At 51.7% G+C, this 20,360-nt stretch overlaps 1 protein-coding gene across 1 annotated transcript; it reads left to right on the top strand.

Annotated features, from left to right (window-relative positions):
- The first annotated feature begins 9,509 nt into the window (after positions 1 to 9,509).
- LOC140645606 (olfactory receptor 14A16-like) lies at positions 9,510 to 10,430 on the top strand. The gene has a single exon (XM_072849061.1). It carries the CDS (start codon positions 9,510 to 9,512, stop codon positions 10,428 to 10,430), a length of 921 nt encoding a protein of 306 aa, XP_072705162.1.
- The last annotated feature ends 9,930 nt before the right edge of the window (positions 10,431 to 20,360 follow it).

Raw genomic sequence — 20,360 nt, 5'->3', positions numbered from 1 at the left:
CCCACTTCATGTGGACAGCTGCAATCACTCTCCAATCATATGTTTCTCTCCAGGGATCATCTTTCTTCCTCCAGATGAACACATGGTCCTCTTGGCCAATGGAAAAAGATTAGAAAGCAGGTCACTTATCAGATGAATCTGAAAGCAATAGTCTGAATTAAGTTAAAAATCTCAGGTCTGAACTCACTCTATATTAAGATGTAAGCTCACATCTGGTCTCTAAATTCAGCATGTGATGTGAGGCCCTTTTCTGTGGTCAGTGGAGAGAGATCCGTTAAGTGGTGAGCATTTAGTCACCCACCTTAGGACGTGATGAATCACAAAAGGGAAATTTTTCTCTTCCCATGGGTAGCAGAGGGAAGCAAGAGGAGTGTCTCAGAAAAGGTGATCTGGGAGGGGTTCATCTCAGATAGTTGTAAATGTCTCCACAGAAGCCATTTGCAATGAGTCAGTCTCATAAATCCAAAGAAGGATGTCCTTTCAAGGTAAAATTTGTCTGGGCTGACTGAAAGGGGTTTTGTCTTTGGTTCACTGGCAACCCACAGAACATGCACTAGCCTCCCGGCTGTACAAAAGAAAGAATTGGTTTGAACTGGATCAGAATAGATCATCAGTTGGACTTGATGATCTTAAAGGTCTTTCCAAGCGGAATGATTCTATGATTCTATCATTCTCTGCAGCCCAGAGACATAGTCCTATATTTCTGTGATTCTTCCACTCAGAGGACATGAAACAAGTGAGGGCTGTAATGTGTGCTTTGTTTTGTTTTGTAGGCTGACAGTAAGGAGGTTCTGTATGCATGTATGGCATGAAATACAGTTTGGCTTCTGCATAGAGTAGAGGAAGCAGCAGCTGGCACGATCTTGTTCCTAGGCCTTATAAGGAGCATCTCGTGGAGTGATCTGCGCCTTAACTTTAAGGAGCGCATTCCTGAATGAGCTATGCCCACAGCTGCAGCCGGACATTTCCCTTGTGTGAATGAGGTGAAGAAGGTGAACAGTCTGGAGAACATGCCCTTAGAGCAACGCAAGGACCTCCCATATTTGCTGCATAGCGGCACGAGTGGAGAGTCCATCAAACCGAAGCTATCTACCTAAAAATGTGAGAGCCATTAGTGCACATATGACTTTGGGTAGGATGTATCACAATAACATGCCTAAGACAGCTAAGCTAAATGTCCACCTGTGATTCCAAAATCTCTTCAGTGAAGAAGCATTGGTGGCACTCTGCCAGCTTGGATGGGATAGGATTCATCCCACTAACTTTGGCATTTAAGACTACACTCATCCATCTTATTTTTCTGGCTTAGTAACATGTGTGCCAGCTTGATGTAACAACCTATGTATTTCCCTGTGTCCATGGCTTGAGAGGGAAGTTATTTAAACAACACAAGAAAACTCTCTCAGATCAAAGGCAAAACCAAATGTCTCACATGGAATGACAATCCCATCTTCTCATTTACATGAATGAGCAAATCCTGGTTTTGATTCTCTTTCCAAAAGAGCGTCTTTGTCTTGCAAGCCACGAGTGAAAAGTAAGCCAGGAAAATTACTAAATGGCAACAATTTGACAAGAATTAGAGAAGAGGAGGTGTTTCTGTTTAGTTTTGGAGAGACCTTAAGGTACAGCTGTAATCCTCATGTCTTCAAAGGATGGTCCCTGCTGAGCAAGAGTCCTTCGCTTGTGCAAATTACCACATGTTGCCCAGCATGTGGCTCAGTGCACCTGGAACTAGAGATTGAAAAATTAAGCTGCCAAGTTAAGCTGCCAAGTCTATGCTAAGTACAGTTCTCCTGAAGACCACTATAGGAGGGGATGATATCACCCTCTGGAGTGCTGATTCCTCCCCACTATCAAAGGAGGCCAGGCAATGAGCTCATCTTTTCAGACACTAAAGATACAAAAGCCTATGTTTGAATAAGCTAATTCCACTGAATTGCTAGATTAGCTGCAGTATTGGGTCTGAGAGCATTGTGTCAAGGCCTGGACATTTATTTCACCACAGGTGATCCAGAGACAAGGGCATTGTTACTCAAAACTACTTTTCTGACCAGTATTCTAGATTTTGTAGCAAATTAGAAGAGGGGTACTTTGAGACAGTTAAACTGGACTTAATTTCAGGCATGTGTTTGTTCTCAGCAGGAAGTTAATGGAGATGTAAGTGCCACTTGGTAGAGAAATAAAGCCATTATTGTTCTCTTTATTGTGTTCCACCTATTTTCAGCCATTTCCTAAAGACCAAGAGGCTCAACAGAGATGCACTTGCACTTGCAAGGGGAGCCCTGAGGGACAAATTGACATCAAGCTTCTGCATTGCAGCCCTCTGGGAGATTTGCAGAGGTTAGACATTGTTGTCCAAGGCCTGTCTCCTTCCGCTCCAACAGGAAGCAGATGTCCTGAGGCTTCCGCGTTAAAACTGTCAACATTGTGAAGGCCTCTCTGCCTATCTGAGCTGCATCTAAAATAAGGCAAGGTGCCTCTGTTTTCATGATGGAATTGTTCCTCTAAAGGTAAGAGAGAGGAGTCTCATTCTTCAAGGCACGGGGAGTCTCCTCCTTGATGACATTGAAGAAGACATTCCCTCTCCCTGAGTACAGGCAGGCTCTTAGTCCACCTTTCTCCACAGAGCTCATGAAAGTAGGACCTCCTTTGCACTCAGTGTGGGCAGCCCAGCCCCGTCCTCTGGCACTGTTTGGCAGAGCACAAGCCTCTGCCCATCAGCCTCTTCCTGATCGCCCGAGTTCTCAGTGGACTGGATGACCCTGCACTTGTCTAAGCTGGGCCCCAAATCCCTTCTCATTTCAACCCATTTCTTCATTTCCCAGTGCACGCAGCAGGTGTAGAGCAGGATTGAACCCACTGCTCTCTCCATTTCCTCACAAGTCTCCCTGGAACAATGTACTCATGTCTTTGCACTTCCAGCCAACGTATCACTTTGTGATGAGCTGTCACACAGAGATGTTTAGCCACTCTTCCCACATCTCGAGACCCATTTTGACCACAGCACGTTGTTTGTAAAGGGCTCTCATCGGGGGACGTGAAGAACATGGAGAGCGTGAGTAATTGTCCATACTACATACATCCACCTGTATCGGAAGAGTGAAACCGTATACATCACTGAGAGTGATGGTTTATTCACAAGCAGAGTCCTTTTATAACTGTAAGGTTGCAGCTGTTCCTGGTGGGGGTCTCTGCAGGTCCATCTATGAGTGCACCTGGAGTCCTGCTCCAGATGTGCCCCAACTGTGGGTGGCTCCCCTTCTGCATGAGGCCAGACTAGGGGAATGAGGGACCCATGAGCAGCCATCACTCAGTAGATCCCACCATCCTTTGGGCACATTAACTGAAGGGGGATTTAGCAGACGGGTGGGACAAGACAGTCTCCAGAGATCCCTCCCAAACCCTACTGGTGTGATTGTGCGATTCTGTGAGTGATCTGTTTTGAGCCAGTGCACCTGAAGGGATTTTCTAACCTGGATGATATTCACACTCACTTTTGGCTCTAGTTAAGATCTGACCCACACTTTGACTCCACATGAACTGTTCTTTCTGTCAAAAACAAGAGCATTTTTCCTTTCACACCTGGGTTCTGATAGTGACTCCCAGACACCTTGGCCACCTTTTTCCTCTACAACATGACTTGCTTCCAGAGACTGCTCCCCTGACTGAAGGGAGCTGAGGCTCCTCACTGGTGCCTACCCAATGCTGGTGGCAGCTGAAGAAGTGTATCCTGATCAATTTACGCAGGTACAGTCTGGAGAGCCAGGCCCGGCAAGGAGTTAGAGCCCTTTTTGCCAAGTTGCTCCATGCTGTTCCTCCACGAGTTCCTCAGCTCGTGCAGCGTTGAGGCCTATGGTCAGCAGGACCTCGTGAGTCTTGTGCTGCCAGTGGGAAGGAGGAAGCTAGTAAGCCTTCTCCAGCCCATCAGTCTCTCTAGGAGAAGACCCAGCTCTGCCTTAGGCACTCATTCTATCCAGCACCTGGACCCACATCCTCATGGGCTCCCCATTGCATGCACCCAGGCATTGGAGTCCAGGATGTCTGCAGCCCTGCTCCAGTTGCTGGAACACAGACCTCCTATCCTACTCACTGGTGATTCCAGCTTGAAGTTCACTACCAATCACACATGCCCACTAAGAACAGAGAGTGCACCTACACAGAAGGTAGTTGGAAATAGGCTCTGATGAGAGCACAAGGCAGTGAGCAAGTGCAGGGCTCCATCAGAGAAGCGTACGGACTAGCAACCTGGTTACACTCAGACAGCCCCTTTCTTCCCTTCCCTCTGTTTTTCCATTTTGTTGCCCAACAACTTTGTTAAGGATTCTCTTTTCCTTTAGACTTTTCCAAAGGATTTTTACATGACTACAACCATCAGGAACTTATCTGAGTGTCTTAATTTCAGTATTACAAGTAATAGAGAGATGAGGTTGCTGTGGGCATCAAAGTCAAGAGAAGGTTTAAAGGGAAATTGGAAGGAGACCATTGCAGTAGCTCTGTGAGTCTGTAGAACAGATGCTTAAAAATTAGTCATAGAATCATAGAATCATTTAGGTGGGAAAAGACCTTGAAGATCATTGAGTCCAACTGTTAACTTAACACTACCAAATCACAACTAAACCATGTCCCTAAGCACCACATCTACACGGCTTTTCAATACCTCCAGGGGTGGTGACTCAACCACTTTCGTGGGCAGCCTGTTCCAATGCTTGAAAACCCTTTCAGTGAAGAAATTGTTCCTAATATCCAAACTAAACCTCTCTTGGCGCAACTTGAGGCCATTTCCTCTCATCCTATCACTTGTTACCTGGGAGAAGAGACCGACCCCCACCTCGCTACAACCTCCTCTCAGGTAGTTGTAGAGAGCGAGAAGGTTTCCCCTCAGCCTCCTTTTCTCCAGGCTAAACATCCCCAGTTCCCTCAGCCGCTCCTCATCAGACTTCTGCTCTAGACCGTTCACCAGCTTCGTTGCCCTTCTCTGGACACGCTCCAGCACCTCAATGTCTTTCTTGTAGTGAGGGGCCCAAAAGTGAAAACAGTATTCAAGGTGCGGCCTCACCAGTGCCGAGCTCAGGGAGAAAATCAATTCCCTAGTGCTGCTGATGTCACTATTTCTAATAAAAGCAGGATGCTCTTGGCCTTCTTGGCCACCTGGGCACACTGCTGGCTCATATTCAGCCAGCTGTCGACCAACACCTCCAGGTCCTTTTCTGCTGGGCAGCTTTCCAACCACTCTTCCCCATGCCTTGAGTGTTGCAGGGGGTGGCGTGAGCCAAGTGCAGGACCCAGCATTAGCCTTGTTGAAACTCATACAGCTGGCCTTGGCCCATCAATCCAGCCTGTCCAGATCCCTCTGTAGAATCTTCCTACCCTCAAGCAGATCAACACTCCTGCCTAACTTGGTTTCGTCTGCAAACTTACTGAGGGTGCACTCAATCGAGGGTGCACTCAATCCCCTCATCCAGATCATTGATAAAGATATTAAACAGAACTGGCCCCAGTACTGAGCCCTGGGGGACACCACTGGTGACCGGCCACCAACTGGATTGAACTCCATTCACCACCACTCTTTGGGCCTGGCCATCCAGCCAGTTTTCTATGCAGCGAAGCATACGCCCGTCCAAGCCATGAACAGGCAGTTTCTCCAGGACAGTGCTGTGGGAAATGGTGTCCAAGGCGTCACTAAAGTCCAGGTAGACAACATGCACAGCCTTTCCCTCATCCCTCATCCATCTTGTTATAGAAGGAGATCAGGTTGGTCAAGCAGGACCTGCCTTTCATAAACCCATGCTGACTGGGCCTGATCACCTGGTTGTCCTGTATGTGCCACGTGATGGCACTCAAGATGATCTGCTCCATAACCTTCCCTGGCACCGAGGTCAGACTGACAGGCATGTAGTTCCCCAGATCCCCATTCTCACCCTTTCTTTAAATTGGCATCACATTTGGTAACCACCAGTCAACTGGGACCTTCATGGTTTAGCCAGGATTGCTGATAAAAGATTGAAAGTAGCTTGGTGAGCACTTCCAACAACTCCCTCAGTACCCTTGGGTGGATCCCATCTGGCCCCATAGACCTGTGTGTGCCTAAGTGGTGTAGCAGGACACTAAACATTTCCCCTTGGATTGTGGGGCTTCATTCTGCTCCCTGTCCCTGTCTTCCAGCTCAGGGGGCTGGGTACCTGGAGAACAACTGGTGTGTTTGGTGCACATGACTGTGTGGAATGGCTGAGGGACATGGGCTTCCTTGGCCCAGCATAGTGGAGACTCTGGACAATATGGGAGTAGCCTGAGAGTGCCAGAAGGTTGCTTTCAGAGATGGCAGAGCTCTTCTTTGTAGTGGGAAACAGCATGAGAAAGAAATAATGCCACAAAGTGCAGCTTGGGACATCCAGAGTGGACATGAGGAGAAAGAAATGTCACTCCAAGGGCAGTGCTGTTGTGCAACAGGTCACCCTGGGTCAGCCCCAGGCTTTGTGTTTTAAGGAAGAGCCAGGGAGGCTGGAGAGATTCCAGTAAAGGCAGGAAGATGCTGAGGTGAGAGCAAGGTGCAGTAGCAGGGTGGGTGCCTACAGCCTGCAGGGAAAGAGGCAGAGGAGATGCAACACCATAGGACAGCCTGTGGGGGAGATGACAGCGGGATGTAGAAAGGCTGAAAGCCCCCAACAGAGAGGAGCTCTTTCTGCCGTTGGCAATGGCTGTTGTCTCTGCCACTGATGCCTCTGAGGAGACACCTTATCCTTTTAGCATTAGGGCCTCATTGCCTCCTTGTCCACACCCAGGAGCCTGGGAGGTGTCGCAGCAGAGTCCTGCCCTTGGCATCACACATCCCCACATCACACGGCCCCAGCAAGAGCCCTGAGCACCATGTGAGGGACAAGATCTCCCTTCCCAGGGGCTGGGGGTCAGTTGGTTAATGGGGTCAGGGCTCGGCCCTTTGGCTTAATGGGACACATTAAGGTTTACTCAGCATCAGAGCCACCTTTACATTTCCTTTGCCTGTCATCTCTGCCTCCAGTTTTCTGCTCTAGCCAGTCCCCAGGGAGGCTTTGTCAGTAATGTCCCTCAGTGGGACCTATTAAGGCTCAAAGAAACTTTGCAGTTTGCATCCGACTTCTTCAGAGGTTTCCTCAACTTCTTCTCAGTGTCTGAGCTTCATGGACTTGGCCCCAAAGCCACCAGAGAGGTCATTACAACACCTTGGGCTGGTCCTCTGCTTTTGAGCTGTTCCAGGCTCCTGGGATGCAGGGAGTGCATGGCAAGCAGGAAGAGCTAAGGAGAGACAGCTCTGCCCAGGAGCAGCTCCTCTGCAAAGCACCGCAGGGCTGAGGGCACTGCCTGCAGGCACTGAGTGGAGACAAGCAGGGCAGAGAGAGGTTAAAGGCGGTCTGGGCTGGGTGGATGGCTGAGAGCTCACTGGAGGAGCAATCTTCACAGCCTCTCCAGTGTAAGTCTCTCACTGCACGGCAATGGACATGAGCTTCCTGGAGGGGCGTGATAAATCTGTCACAGCCTACAGAGATCTCTCTCCAACGTAGAGGAGTAGGACCTGCTCCCGAGCAGGGCTTCCCTGCTGCACTGTCAGAGGGACAGGTAATGACAGTTGCCTTCTCCCGGGGATGGCTGCAGGGACGTGAAGCCAGGTGTGCAGGCAGGGCTGCCCAGGGCTGTCCTGCAGAGCAGGGTCCCTGCGCCCAGGGGGCTGTGTGCCAGGGCAGGGACTCTGACACTTGCCAGGGCCAGCACTCAGCCTGCCCGGGTGGCTCCGCACAGCGCTGCAGGGAGAAGCTGTGGGTGGAAGGAGCGGCCCCCGTCAGGGCACGGTCCCTCTGCTGTGGAGAGGCTGCTGCGTGGGTCAGGGCTGCTCACAGCTCCACATCACTTCAGGACATTGCCAGAGGCAGATTTTCAAGAAGCACCTCAAGGCAGGTGCTACGTGGAAGGAAAGGTGCTTTCTGAAGCCTGTGCTTTCTGTTTCCTGCTGAGTTTGTGGGGGAACATAGCAATGGAGCTGTGAGGTTTGCACAAGAGACTGAGACCTCTACAGCATTAGACTGAGAGGTCAGTAGGTCTGTGAGGAAGCTGATTCAGTCCCCTCACCAGTTCCTTTGCCTAATTAAAGCCCCATCACTTGTGTGGAATCCTCGTGGTTCATCTGACCTGCTCCTTCTCTGAGATGCTCCTAGCAGTGTCCTGCTGCCAGGAGGGCTCTGCAGGGCAGACCTGAGCACAGAGCGGGAGGGATTTGGTCTGTGGGCACTGATAGGTAGCAGACATGGGGACAGAGAAGCAGCTCCTGGCAGGGACAGATCCAGGCAGCAGAGCCACAGAGCGGGAGTGAGAGCAAAGTGCTGACAGCAAAGGCTGGGAGGGGGGAATTGGGCATCTCCCTGACAGCCCTTCACTGAACATGTTTTTCCCCTACCAAGTCTGTCAGTCTCCTCTCCCACCCAGCAGAGCCTCTGCCCTCAAGGTGCTGGGGTCCAGGGCAGGAGCTGCCTCCTCTGCAGCCTGAGCTCCAGCAGAGGAGACTCTCCTGAGTGCCCATCTCTCCCTCCCTGGCCTTGCCTCACTTGGCAGAAGCCCTGGGGTATTTCTCCTGCTTTCTCCACCTGCCCCTGCTGCTGCTGTTTTCAGGCTCTCTAGGGATGGGCTTTGCAGCAGCAGCTCAGCAACTGCCCCTGCACGTCTTGCCATGCAGCTGTGTCCATGGGAGCAAGGTGCCCAAGGCCTCTTCTAGCCTGGGGGGGTCTGGGCAATGCAGTCCATAGGGTGGGGATAAAGCTGGCTCTCTGTTCAGGACACCCCATCTTCAGGGCATCCAGAAGCTCACAGCCCTTCCCTTGGGAGGGGACTGTGGAGATCGTCTGCATTTTGCAAGTGGCTTATCCAGTTTCCTTTCCAGTATCCAGTTTCCTTTCAGGGCAAGAGCTGAGTGTGAGCATCCTGTGGCTCAGAGAGGTGTGAGCCAAGGGCAGCTGAGAGCAAGACTGAGGGACAGACCATCTCTCCTCCCTATGCACTAAGGGTCCAGCCCTTTGCCTGCCAGGGCTCTCAGGGTAGCACTTGTAGTGTAGCAGAAAGGCCAAGGATGTCTGCCTTCCACAAACCCCCTCAGGTGGGACAAGGAACAGGAACAAAAGAAACCAAACCAAGCCCCCACCGCTCTCCTCTGCAGTCGGGTGAGTTGGGAGGGACAATTGTGAAATGGCATTGATTTCTTGCGTGGATTTAAACAGAGATCACTCCTGGTTTCTCTCTGCCTGTTGGTGCACCGCAGGACTGACTCCTCCGGTGCCCACAGCAGAATCCCCTGCTCCCCATTGGGCCCTCAGCCAGCAGAAAAGAGAGTTGCAGCCAGGCAGCTGCATGAAGGTCTTTCTGGAAGGAGAGAGAGAGGCTGGCGGGGGGTGTTTCTGTGAGAAATGGAGCAGGATTTGCTGAGAGTTGTGTGTCCTAACCCTTCACTGCCTTTTCCTCCTTGGACAGGCCCCCATACCCAGAGGAAGCAAATGTCCAACAGCAGCTCCATAACCAAGTTTCTCCTCCTGGCATTTGCAGACACACGGGAGCTGCAGCTCTTGCACTTCTGGCTCTTCCTGGGCATCTACCTGGCTGCCCTCCTGGGCAACGGTCTCATCATCACCATTGTAGCCTGTGACCACCACCTCCACACCCCCATGTACTTCTTCCTTCTTAACCTCTCTGTCCTCGACCTGGGCTCCATCTCCACCACTGTCCCCAAAGCCATGGCCAATTCCCTGTGGGACACCAGGGCCATCTCCTACCAAGGCTGTGTGGCCCAGGTCTTTTTCTTTTTCTTTTTTATATCAGCTGAGTATTTTCTTCTCACTGTCATGGCCTACAACCGCTACATTGCCATCTGCAAACCCTTGCACTATGAGACCCTCGTGGGCAGCAGAGCTTGTGTCCACATGGCAGCAGCTGCCTGGGGCAGTGGTTTCCTCTATGCTGTCCTGCACACTGCCAATACATTTTCACTACCACTCTGCAAGGGCAATGCCGTGGACCAGTTCTTCTGTGAAATCCCCCAGATCCTCAAGCTCTCCTGCTCAGACTCCTATGTCAGGGAATCTGGGCTTATTGTGGTTAGTGTCAATTTTGTATTTGGATGTGTTGTGTTCATTGTGGTGTCCTATGTGCAGATCTTGAGGGCCGTGCTGAAAATCCCCTCTGAGCAGGGACGGCACAAAGCCTTTTCTACGTGCCTCCCTCACCTGGCCATAGTCTCTCTGTTTATCAGCACTGGCATGGTTGCCTACCTGAAGCCCCCCTCCATCTCCTCCCCATCCCTGGACCTGGTGGTGTCAGTTCTGTACTCGGTGGTGCCTGCAGCAGTCAACCCCCTCATCTACAGCATGAGGAACAAGGAGCTCAAGGATGCTCTATGGAAACTGACCCAATGGACATAGCGTCACTGACAACAGCCTGCCTCCCAGCACTTCACATTTCCCAGAGCTTCTCTAAGGCCAGCAGTCTGCTTTTTTCCCTGAAAGAATTCTACTTACATATAATTTTCTAGGTTGTTACTTCTAGTCTTGCAGCTTTACCTGTTGGGTCTGACCGTAGCACCACATTGTGTCAGCTGTGACCTGTCTAAGAGCAGCTCTTCAATAAAAGGGGATCTCCTGGTTGCAGTGCCTGAAGGTTAGGCTCTTCCTCCCAAGTGGCTGCCACTAAAATGTCCAAGGAAGTGGTCTTTTAAAAAGTCTTTTCTCCTTATGTTCTCCCTGTTTTGGGGGTTTAGTGCACAGTACCATTGGGTTCCACTGGACCAGAAGTTCTGGTTTTAAAGGCTCTCTTGTTCATGTAAGACGGTGCATGAGCTCCCCATTCCCTCCTCAGGCTGCTTCACATATGTCAGGACTCATGGCATATAGCCGTCTTTATGGAAATAAATTTGGAGCAGTCAGGAGGGGACGAGGATTCATGACATGCCCTGGGGTGGGAACGAATGGAGGCACACCAAGTGAAACACCCTCAAACACCCCAAAAGCAAAGCACTAAATCAAGGTATGCACAAGGAAGGACTCTGCAGTGCCATGGGAGTCAGTGTGGACCCAGTGGGCATGGCAAAGGGAGACTGGAGAGATGCGGGAGGTGCCTGAGGAGCCCCAGGGCCAGGACTCTTGTGCTGTCCTAGGGATACGGGCTGGTGGGGGAAGAGAAGGGTGCAAATGCAGTCGGAGGTAGGGACAACCTACAATATGAATGCAGCAGAGCTAGAGATTGTCTGGCCTCTGTTTCCGCTTGCCCTTTTGGCCAGCAGCAGCCCTGGGGCTGGTGGGGAGGCTGACCCCCCCGTCTGACCTCCAGGAGCTGCTGTGCCCTTCAGAGCAGCCGGAGCTGTGGCTGAGTGCCCAGAGTGCTGCAGCCCCCTGTGGTGGGCACTGCCATGGGGCCAGGGGAGGTGTGGAGAGCTGGATCTGGGGTTGGGGTGGAAACGTCCTGGAAGAGGAAACACCAGTGTAGAGCTAAGCTGTGTGAGTGTGCAGGAGAAGGGCACACAGCAGGGTGCTCACAAGGCAGAGCCAGGTGTCAAAATGAAGGAAGCAAGGCGCCAAAGGTGCAGAAGAGCGGGGCTCGGTCTGTGCTGTGCTACCTGGACACCCCGGGGAAGCTGCCCTAGGAGAATTGTCCCAGACCGGTCCCACACACCAGCCGTTTCCATCTCTGGCCATACACCCCAGCCCTGAGAAGGGACCTTTGCTGTACGGTCACCTCCGTCCTCCTCTGAGGCTCAGTGATCCCCAACTCCACAGCCATGATTAATAAAGAGGAAACCAGTTTCCTACTGACACTCTTTACACACCAAGTCCCAGAGCTCTTGCCACAGCTGCTCTCTCAGCCAAGCCCATTCTCAGACAGCTCCAGCTAGAGCAGGTGCTCATGGCCTTGTCTTGACAAATACTGAAACTGTCCAGTGATTCAGATCCCACCAGCTGGCCTGGGTCCTTGCCCCAGTGTTTGACTCTGAGGGATTTCTCAAAACCCCAGCTCTCTCTGCCTCTCCTTGTCCATAACGTGCTCCAGGCCCCAACCATCCTTCTGGCCTCTGCAGGACTTGCTCCAGTCTGTCAGGGTCTGTATTGTGTTGGGAAGCCCCATACTGGGTGCAGCAGTCCTGGGGTGGTCCTGTGGTGGGTTAAAGTTGACCAGCAGCCAGACAGCCACCCAGCCGCTCACTCACTCCCCCAGCTCAACAGGACAAGGGGAGAAAATAAATCAGAAAAGCTCATTGGTCAAGGTGTGTGTGGGTAAAGAGGCCAGAAAAGTTGGCACTGTGGTAGGTGCTCAGTTTGGTTTGACCCCAGCCTGCAGCTAAGCACCCACAAAGTCGTTTGCTCACTCTCCCCTACCCCCACCACCCCCAGCAGGACGGGGGAGGGAATTGGAAGTGCAAAAGCAAGAAAAGTCATGGATCAAGACAAAGACAGTTTAATAGGTGAAGCAAAAGCTGTGTCTACAAGCAAAGCAAAATGAGGAATTCATGCACTACGTCCCATCGGCAGGCAGATGTTTAGCCATTTCCAGGAAAGCAGGCCTTGGGAAGACAAATGCCTTGATCACAAATATCCTCCCTTTTTCCTTCTTCTGTTGAGTTTGGGTTTTTTTGTTTTTTGCTGAGCCTGCCATCATTTGCAATGGAATATCCCTTTGGTCATTCTGGGCCAGCTGTCCCAGCTCTGCCCCTGCCAACTTCTTGTGTCCCCCCAGCCTACTTGCTGCAGGGGCAGAGTGGCAAAAAGAGAAAGCCTTCATGCTCTGCAAGGACTCTTCAGCAATAGCCAAAACACTGTTGCGTTCTCAGTGCTGTGTTAGTAACAAATCCAAAGCACATCACCCTGTGGGCTGCTATGAAGAACATTAACTCCATCCCAGCCATTTACAGGTCATACATCAGGGTGAGGAATGAACAATGTCTCAATTAAATGATCTGAGGAAATCAGTGGATCACAGGACCTGGCTCTTCTGGGGGACTCCGTTTCCTCGGTATTCAGTGGTCAAGGGAGACAGCAGGATGCAAACCTTCCAGGAGGTTTCTTGTGCTGTTTGTGGAAACGTTCTTAGCAGAGCTGCCAAAGAGTCCCTTCAGTCTTCTGCTCACCTGGACCTGGCACTCCCAAAAGAGGAAGAGCTGGTCAGGCATGTGAATACCAGTGTCAGCCTTGGCTGTGGTGACCATGAAATGCTGGTCTCCCAGATCTCCAGGGAGGTGGGGAAGGAGGGTAGCAGAGCACAGAGCCTGGAGTTCAGGGCATGAGAAGATGGCCTATGGAGGGCACTGGTAGGTGGGATCCCATGGGGGCAGTGTCAGGGCCCTGAGAGCATCCCTAGGCCTTCATGGACCCGACCAGCCTAACATGGGGCCTGGACCCACAACTCTGTCCATGGGCCCAGGGGACCATTGAAGCCCAAGCCTGAGCTTCAGCCCCAGCTTGAGCTATGCTGTAGGTGTACTGGTTTCCAGACCAGCCATAGACACAGCCTTGCCTGTCCATGAACCCTGTTGATTGGGGCTTGCAGTCTCACTTCCCAGCTTGGTTCTTTATGGGGTGTACAATGAAATGACACTGTGGCCCTCCAAGTGCCACACCCCAGGTGATTCACAGAGGACTAGGGCCTTTCTTTTTCCTTTCCTCCCATCACTTGGTCATGTCTGGGGAGGAGAGGAAGGAAAAGCAGGTGAGATTTCTGGGTGACATTTGTGGAAAGTGGGAAGCAGAGCCATCACAAGTGAAATGATCAAAAGGCTATATTAGTTCAAAACTCCTTTCTTGGAGCTCCTTTCTTGGAGGCTGAAATCTTCAGCAGGAACCTGGAAGCCCTGAGATCCCTCCATCTCCCTCTCTTTCAGAAATTAATTTGATAGTACCCAAGTCAGAGGCTTTTTTCAATTTGATTTACAGCCTAAAGCACCCCTGCTCTGGAGATGTGCCAGGAAACTTGCAGAAGAATCGTAGTCTTCTGCACAAGAAGGTGGATGTTCCCAGGAATCTCAGGAGGCATGGCATAGTGACAGCTGTGTTCAGGGAGCTGGTCAAATGCCTCATCTCCATTTCTGTAGCGGTGCCTTAGATGCCTGGTTCATGTGTAAACTCCCTCTGCAAATGCTGACATTTACTGCGCTACCTGTTCTGAGCCCAGAGCTGGCCCTGCTTGGAGCTGTGCGGTGGACTCAAGACTTCCTGAGCTCCCTTTTACTCTGAATTGTCCTGTGATGTAGGGACCCTCAACTCCAGCTTAGTTTCTTCTTGGAGGGCACGTTGCAAGGCACAGGCTCATGCAAGGGTTGGTGGGGAAGAGACTGCTGGGGCTCTCTAGTCCAGCCTCCAGGCTGGCTGCGACTTTGTGGAGCTGAAACCTGAAGCGCTCCAAAGGTGGAGATCACAGCAATGCTCCTCCTAGGCCCTTATATTTTTCCTAAGGCTCAGCCTAGAGCTCCCAAGAGGCAGTTTGTGGCTGTTGCCTCTGTCATCTCATTGGCCACTGCAGAAGCGAGCTTGGCTCCATCATCTCTCCAGGTAGCTGTAGGGTCCCATTAGGTTGCCCTGTGCCTCCACTTCAGCAGGCTCTAGCGAGGCCCACTTCCCTCAGACTCTCCTCACACCTCATGCTCTATGTCCCTACCTCCATCTTGCTTGACCTCCTCAGGACCCGCACCTCTTTATTCTCCTTTGGAATTGTGAGACCCACTGGCTCCTATGGCATCCGCTACGGTGCCCAGGCCCTTCTCCACAGGGAACTCCTTAGCCGGTCAGGTCCCTACCAGTGCTGCTGCATGAGTTGCTGTGCACCTTGTGGGTTGAGATAAAAACAGTTTAACAGGCAAAAGAAAAAGATAGAACCAAACATAAACCAAAACCAACAGGCAACGCATGGGCAATCACTCACCACCTCTCACAAGCAGACTGATGCCCAGCCAGCCTCCCTTTAACAGACACCTTGAATGACAAAAACCACCTCCTTCTTCCCCTGCCCTGGCTCTTCTTGCTGAGCATGACATCATATGGTATGGAACATCCCTTTGGCCAGTTGGGGTCAGCTTTCTGGGCTGTGTCCCCCTGCCAACTCCTTGCCCACTCCCAGCCTACTCACTGGGAGGGAGCAGAGTGTGAAACTGAGAAGACCTTGACACTCTGCAACCACTGCTCAGCAACAGCCAAAACACTGGTGTGTTATCAACGCTGTTTGAGGCACAAATGCAAACACATAGCATCATACGGGCTGCTACGAAGGAAGTTAACACCATCCCAGCCAGACCCAGTACACTTGAACTGGGGGCCCAGAAGTGGACACAGGAGTGTCCAGGTGGTGTAATGAGTGATGAGCAGGGGCAGACGATCTCTTCCCTCACACTTTTGGTGAGGCTTCTCTTTATACACTCCAGGACACTGCTGGCTGCCTTTGTTACCAGGTCACACTGGGCTGTGTAGATCACTGCTGGGTTGTGTTGTGCCCTCTGTTTCCCAGCTCCACCAGGGCCTCTTACGCAGAGCTGGTCCCTGGCCAGGCAGTCCCCAGCCCCTGCCACTGCAAGCCGTTAGTCTATCCCAGGTGCAGGATCTGGCCTTTGTTCTTCCTCTAGTTCATGAAGTTCCTGACAGGACAGTCCTCCTGCCTGTCTCGTTTCTCCTGAATGACATTCCTAAGGCACAGGAATGGTCCTTCCAGTGTAGTGTCATTGACAAATGTGGTGAGAGTTTCCTCCTCTGGGTCATGGACACACATGTTAAACTGCACAGGGCCCAGGAGAGTCCCTTGTGCTGACCCACAATGCCCCAGGATGTGCCAGTGGCCTTCAGGTAGGCTATGACCCCTTCACCACTGCTCCCTCAGCCTCATCACCCAACTGGTGTTTTACCCAGCCGTTTGTTGACCCGTCCAGGCTCTAATGGCCTAACTTGGCAGTTAGGCAGTTACTTCATCATGAAGGCAAGCAAGTTGACGAGGCATGATTTCCCCTTTGGAAGTCCATGCTGACTGCTTGTGGACACATTCTTCTCGTTCAGGGTCCCAGACATGTCACCCAAGAGGACTCCAGCTGATGGCACACTCCTCACCAAAGTGAGCTTGTACAGCCTGTGGTTCCCTGCGGTGCACTTTTGGCCTCTTTCAAAGATGGGTGCAACATAGTCTTGTCCTCACTAAAACCTCACCACGTTTTACAAGAGAAGTGGTCATTCCTGCATCCAGGACAGAATAACCCCATGTATCAGGGTAAGCTTGGAGCTGACCGGCTGAGGAGTGACCCTGAGGAGAAGGCCATAGTCACTTCAAGGGATGCTACAGAGGCCAGTGCAGCATGCTGACCACAATTAAGGCCAGCTGCATGTGGGGCTGAATTAGGAGGAGTGTGGCCACCCAGGCAAGGGGAGTTACCTCCTCCCTTCACTCAGCAGGGGTGTGGCCACATCTGAAAGAATCTGTGCTGGGGTGGGGCTCCATGTTCTGCAGGAGTGGGGGGAAGCTGTAGAGTTAAGGGGCTGAACACATGACTTGTGTGGAGAGACTGAGGGGCTTGGCATTCTTTTGCCTTGTGACATAGAGACTCAGGGCAATGTCATAGTAGCCTGCAGCTGCTCGAAGGATGCTTTCAGAGAGGATGAAGTTTTTCTTTGTAGAGGAAACAGCATGAGAAAGGAAAAAGGGTCTAATCCTGGGCATGATGGAAAGTGAAATATCACTTGAAGGGTAGTGCTGTGGTGCCACTGGTCACCGAGGGCAGTAAGGGGTGTGTGTCTGTGATGAGCCAATGGCTTTGAGTTTCAAAGACATCAGTACAGGTGGGAATATGTGAGGGTGAGAGCAAGGTGGGGAAGTGAGGATAGTGTGTCTACAGCCTGCAGGGAACAGGCACAGGCGTGGGACAGTGTAGGACATCCTGTGGCGGAGATGGCTGACAACGATATCTGAACAACAACTGTTTTAGACAGAGAGATAGGAAGGGATAGCTATAATCACAGTTAAGGAGCTGATTAAGGAGTTAATCTGGCTTCTGAAAGATGGGGCAAGTTTCTAGTTTCCTGAAGCTCAAAGCAACAACCTGGTAGTTGGGAAGTATCTGAAGGAACAAAAAGCAAGGTGAGGAGGAAAACTCTCCCCAGCACAAGACTGCTGGCCCAGAGGCTCCTCAGGCTACTCCTGCTGCCCCTGCGACAGAACAGCCTGCCCCGAGCTGCTGCATGCAGAAATAAGTTTCTCTTTGTAATTTCACCCCACCATAAGCACAGAGTTGCTTCTTTGTTCTTCTCTAGGGATTTCCCCATCCCCAGGGCACGTTTCCCCAAGGCAGCGTGTCCCTGCTGGCCTAGCCAGCCAATACTTCCCATCCCTGTGCTCCATGCAGGGCCCTGAGCTGGCTGTGCTCAGGGCCTATACGATTCTGTGATTCTATACCACCTATACGATTCTGTGATTCTGTGCTGCTCTGCAGGGCAAGTGGGCGGTGGTGCCTGAAACCCACAAGGAGACAATCCCAGGCAGACCCCTGCTGATCATTCAGCACCTCCTGGGGCACTGGGCATGAAGGCTCAGCCCAGGCCCATTCCCTAACACATGGCCCTATGCCCTCCTCCCCTCAGCCCATGGAGACCTTGAGCTCAGCAGCACAGCTTTGTAAGTGGAAGTTTCTTCAGCCTGTCCCTCACTTCAGTTCTGCAAGAAGAGTCCAACCTCCAGACACCGGCACTGAGGAAATACCCTTTTATTGCAGAGAAGTGACACGGGAGGCCAGCTGTACCGTAGTACCAGACACATGTACAGAGTCCTCTGGGTCAGACAGGCTGGGTTCATGCCCTGGAGAAGTGCTGTGGATGCAGACATTCCTGGATAAACTTGGTTATCACAGATAAAATACCCAAAGCACAGGAGGTTCCCGAGGTACATTGGAAATCACTTGTGAAGAGACAGGTGTAGCTTATTTATGCTGACAGAAAAATAATTGAATCAATTTCTTCAGAGCTTCTTTGAGCTCCTTGTTCCTCATGCTGTAGATGAGGGGGTTCACTGCAGGAGGTAGCACCGAGTACAGAACTGCCACCAATAAATCCAGAGCTGATGACAAGATGCAGGGGGGCTTCAGGTAGGCAAACATGGCAGTGATCAAAAACAGGGATACCATGGCCATATAGGAAGGCACATGGAAAACGCTTTGTGCTGTCCATGCTTAGACGGGATCCTCAGCACGGACCTGAAGATCTGCACATAAGACAGCGCAATGAAAGCAAAACAGCCTGAAGCTAATGAAATCCAAACAGAAGAAGTCCAGCTTTCCTGAGGTAGGAGTGCGAGCAGTAGATTTTAAGGATCTGGGGGATTTCACAGAAGGCCTGGTTCATCTCATTGCCTTGACAGAGAGGTATTGAAAATGTATTGGCCGTGTGCAGCACAGCATAGAGAAACCCACTGCCCCAGGCAGCTGCTGCCATGTGGACACAAGCTCTGCTGCCCAGGAGGGTCCTGTAGTGCAGGGGTTTGCAGATGGCAATGTAGCGGTCATAGGCCATGAGAGTGAGAACATAATACTCCCCTACCATCAAGAACAGAAAGAAAAAGACCTGTGCAGCACATCCTGTGTAGGAGATGGCCCTGGTGTCCCACAGGGAATTGGCCATGGCTTTGGGGACAGTGGTGGAGATGGAGCCCAGGTCAAGGAGGGAGAGGTTGAGGAGGAAGAAGTACATGGGGGTGTGGAGGTGGTGGTCACAGGGTACGACAGTGATGATGAGGACGTTGCCCAGGAGGGCAGCCAGGTAGATGCCCAGGAAGAGCCAGAAGTGCAAGAGCTGCAGCTCCCGTGTGTCTGCCAATGCCAGGAGGAGGAACTCTGTGATGGAGCTGGCATTGGACATTAGCTTTCTCTGGGCACGGGGCACTGTCCAAGGAGGAAAAGACAGTGACAAGTTAGAGTAGACTTCTCAGAGCAAAATCACAGCCATTTTTCTTGGACCCCTCCCAGCTACACACCCACCCTTTCCATTTTCTAGGAGACCTGCAGCTCTCTGGCTTGAGCTCTGGTTGGTGCCAGCTGAGTGTGCCGTGGGGAGCAGGGCCTTTGCCCACTGGCTGCCGAGGAGTCAGCCCTGCTCTGCAGCAGTGGGTTCATGGGAAGAGCGGGGGCAAGGGGCCAATCCTGGTGTTTGAAATTTTTCAGGTTAAACTACTCCTAACACAGAAGGGCTTGTCAGTGTCTGCACTCCCAGTGCTAAGGAATGGGTATGACCAAAGGCAGTTGGAGAGGTTATTTTTAAAGCATTCCTCCATCTCACCTGTGGAATGTTCTTGGAAGTCAGAAACCCTCAGCATTTCTGCCGTACTCAGGGAGAACAGAGTGAGCCCTGCGAGGCAAGAGCATTGTCTGTGCCTTAGTGCAGAGTGAGGGGACTTGGTCTGTCTCTGTGTTTTGTTCTCAGGTTCTCTGGGATTGCACCTTTCTGAGATGGAGGAGGATCACACTCCCATGTTACCCTGAAAAAAAGCAGGCACTGCTGAGAGCAGAATGATCCACTGCAGACAGCCAAATGTCTTACCCTTTCTCAAGATATCAGCACCCCACTTGAGCCTAGGATACACTTTCCTGCTCATTTCACCGACCCAACAGCATTTCCTCCATTGTAGAATCTCTGCGCTTCCCCATGAGTCTTTCAATTAACCCAGAGATGCTATGAGAAAGATTTGCATTCTAGAGGGCAGCTCACAGCTTGGAAGGACAGCCCAAGGAGATAGAGAAATGTCCTGACCATGGCATCTGATTAAGGGAGAGTCAGCTCATTCCCTAGCTCCACTGGCTGCATTGCCCACAGCCCCACAGGTTAGAGGAAAGCTGGGACACGTGTTCCCATGGACACACCTGCATGGGAGGACCCACAAGATCAGTGACTCTGCAGCTGAAACTCCCATTTCCAGAGAGCCTGACAGCAATGCCAAGAGCAGCCAGGAGAGGCAAGGAGAGAGACAGACTGGCACTCAGGAAAGATCTTCCCTTTCCGCAACTCTGCACAATACCTCCCAGATCGTGATAATGCAGGACAGTATCCCTCAGCCCAATTGACCGTCAGTGGGAAATGGGCATGTGGCAGGAGAGATGCCTGTCACCTCTTCTGCTGGTCAAGTGGGCATGGAGGAGACTCCCACCCTAGACCCCACAGCAGTGAGGGCCAAGAGCTGTGCTGAGTGATAGAAGAGAGGTGAGGAGGGTTGTTCAGGGAAGGCATCTGTGCTGCAGGGGGTGGCCAGGAGGTGCCCATAGCTCCCCTGCAACAGGGTTCCTGTTAGCAGTTCCCTCCCTCCCTGCCCATGTCTCTGTTGCCTGGAGCAGTCCCTGCTGGGAGCTCTTTGTC

This window comes from Ciconia boyciana, chromosome 35 (genome assembly GCF_034638445.1).
Source record: "Ciconia boyciana chromosome 35, ASM3463844v1, whole genome shotgun sequence".
Classification (NCBI taxonomy): Eukaryota; Metazoa; Chordata; class Aves; order Ciconiiformes; family Ciconiidae; genus Ciconia; species Ciconia boyciana.
The sequence above is the reverse complement of the archived record's forward strand: the minus strand, read 5'-3'. Positions and strand labels throughout refer to the sequence as shown.

Excerpts from the sequence above, each read along its gene's own strand:
- LOC140645606 (XM_072849061.1), top strand. The coding sequence starts at position 9,510 with ATGTCCAACAGCAGCTCCATAACCAAGTTTCTCCTCCTGGCATTTGCA.